This window comes from Penaeus chinensis, chromosome 8 (genome assembly GCF_019202785.1).
Source record: "Penaeus chinensis breed Huanghai No. 1 chromosome 8, ASM1920278v2, whole genome shotgun sequence".
Taxonomy (NCBI): Eukaryota; Metazoa; Arthropoda; class Malacostraca; order Decapoda; family Penaeidae; genus Penaeus; species Penaeus chinensis.
The window spans coordinates 19417199-19419363 of NC_061826.1; the positions used below are offsets into that span (position 1 = coordinate 19417199).

At 41.0% G+C, this 2165-nt stretch overlaps 1 protein-coding gene across 1 annotated transcript in view; it reads left to right on the forward strand.

The window, feature by feature from the left end:
* The window catches only part of LOC125028202 (trypsin-1-like), a 6488-nt gene extending 5253 nt beyond the window's left edge, over positions 1 to 1235 (forward strand). Inside the window, exons 4-7 of the mRNA XM_047617597.1 lie at positions 1 to 60; positions 336 to 445; positions 552 to 702; positions 931 to 1235. The exon at positions 1 to 60 is cut by the window's left edge and continues 32 nt beyond it. Of these exons, the coding sequence (XP_047473553.1) occupies positions 1 to 60; positions 336 to 445; positions 552 to 702; positions 931 to 1111 (502 nt within the window). The 3' untranslated portion in view covers positions 1112 to 1235. The remainder of the gene's footprint in view (positions 61 to 335; positions 446 to 551; positions 703 to 930) is intronic.
* The last annotated feature ends 930 nt before the right edge of the window (positions 1236 to 2165 follow it).

Sequence of the window (2165 nt, forward strand, 5' to 3'; positions counted from 1 at the left end):
TGACGGTGACGAACAGCAATTTCACATAGAATTTATAATTGAACATCCATTCTATGATCCGTAAGTTGAGATAATCATAAGACTTCGTAAAATTCGAAAGTAAGCGTACTGCATTAATATGTAGCATTTGTTTTGTTTTGTTTTTAGATTCCAAAGAAATGGCAGGGGGAAATATTAAATTACACTACCGTATGTCTTCCTGCTTCATATTTTTCATTGTTATCATTTTTTCAGTAGAATACGAATGTAAACTGAAAGCTATATTGAATTTGCAAGTTTTCCTTCGAATCGTTTGAATTAAGGACTGAATATAGCTTCTCTGTTATAAATTCAAGGATCACCTACGAGAACGACGTTGCTCTGCTGCGACTTGCAGAACCTTTGGTATTCAATCAGCTTGTTGCTCCCCTGGCATTACCGCAACCGGGGCAGAATTTCACAAGCGGTGAGATTTGAGAATGAAACTACCTGTACCATAAAAACACAAGTAAATTTATTGTTATATTTTGGTTGTCGGGTATTTTTTCACTTCTGTTTCATCTGTGACTCAGAGATGTGTCTTGTTTCGGGATGGGGAACAACCAGCGAGGGAGGATCATCTTCAAATATCCTGCAGTACACTGAAATCCCTGTCGTCAGTGACAGACGGTGCCGAGCCACGTACACTGATGATGAAATTATGGATTCGATGATCTGCGCTGGGTAAATGACCAATTCTCATTAAATGTTATTTTAGACAAAACGTCAGCAGCTGTGACGATAAAAACACAATGACTGTCCTCAAGCACATACAGTATACACATACACATACAGTACACATACACACACACACACACACACACACACACACATACACACACACACACACACACACACACACATATATATATATATACACACACACACTAATATCTTCTGTATGTTTGCCAGGTATGAGGAAGGAGGAAGAGACACCTGCCAGGGGGACTCCGGAGGACCCCTAGCCTGTGGCGGTGCTCTAGCAGGGATCGTGTCGTGGGGCTACGGCTGTGCCCGGCCTGGCGTGCCCGGGGTCTACACCGAGGTCACTTATTTCTTGGACTGGATAAATGCCCATACGAGGAAACATTGAAAATGTTTGTATCAGATTTACAGATTCAATTCTCTACTAGGAGCAATATGTGGTGAAGTCGACGCCCTGATAACCAAAATGAAATTTCACTAGCATGATGTATATAAAAATCCATAAAATTCCAGTGTACCTGTTGCTTTATCCTACATGCTTCGATTATTTTCCCATTTACGCACAAAAAGCTATTTTTCGACAGTGTTGATAATGTTATGCCTCTGTCTAGCTAGGTCTTTATAATTGCCACTGGGATCCGAGTCTGGGAAATAAATGGGTATGATCAAGTGCTAAGGTTCTCAAACTGTTTAACTCGTCGATCCCCAGTGGAGTTTAAAATGTTTGACCCTCTAGATTTTAACTCAAGGAGAGAGAAAAAAAAACTTAAATAAATATAAGTATATAAGTAGTAGCAGTAGTTACAATGCAGTACGATGAAAATGAAACAACAGCCATTGTGTTTACTACACACAGTTTTCAACTCCCCCCCCTCTCTCTCTCTCTCTTTCTCTCTCTCTCTCTCTCTCTCTCTCTCTCTCTCTCTCTCTCTCTCTCTCTCTCTCTCTCTCTCTCCCTCTCTCTCTCTCTCTCTCTCTCTCTCTCCTTTCTCTCTCTCTCTCTCCTTTCTCTCTCTCTCTCTCTCTCTCTCTCTCTCTCTCTCTCTCTCTCTCTCTCTCTCTCTCTCTCTCTCTCTTTCTTTCTCTCTCTCTCTCTCTCTCTCTCTCTCTCTCTCTCTCTCTCTCTCTCTCTCTCTCTCTCTCTTTCTTTCTCTCTCTCTCTCTCAAGTCACAATAATCAGTTCACGGACAACGTTTGCACGACCTGTATGCGAGAGAGACTTGCTCAGTTCAATCCGCAGACATGAATATATCATATACGGACAGTAGAGCTGCAAGAGACGATGTGGAGGGGTAGGTTTGGTTGAAGATAGTGTTTATAGAGCTTCTGAAAATTCAGAAGATTTACTGAAATTTTGAACTAATAGCTGAATGTAAGGCAGTTTTAAAATGTTAACGGTGTCTGTATTAAATGATATATGCTAAGGGTGTTAAAATCGCCC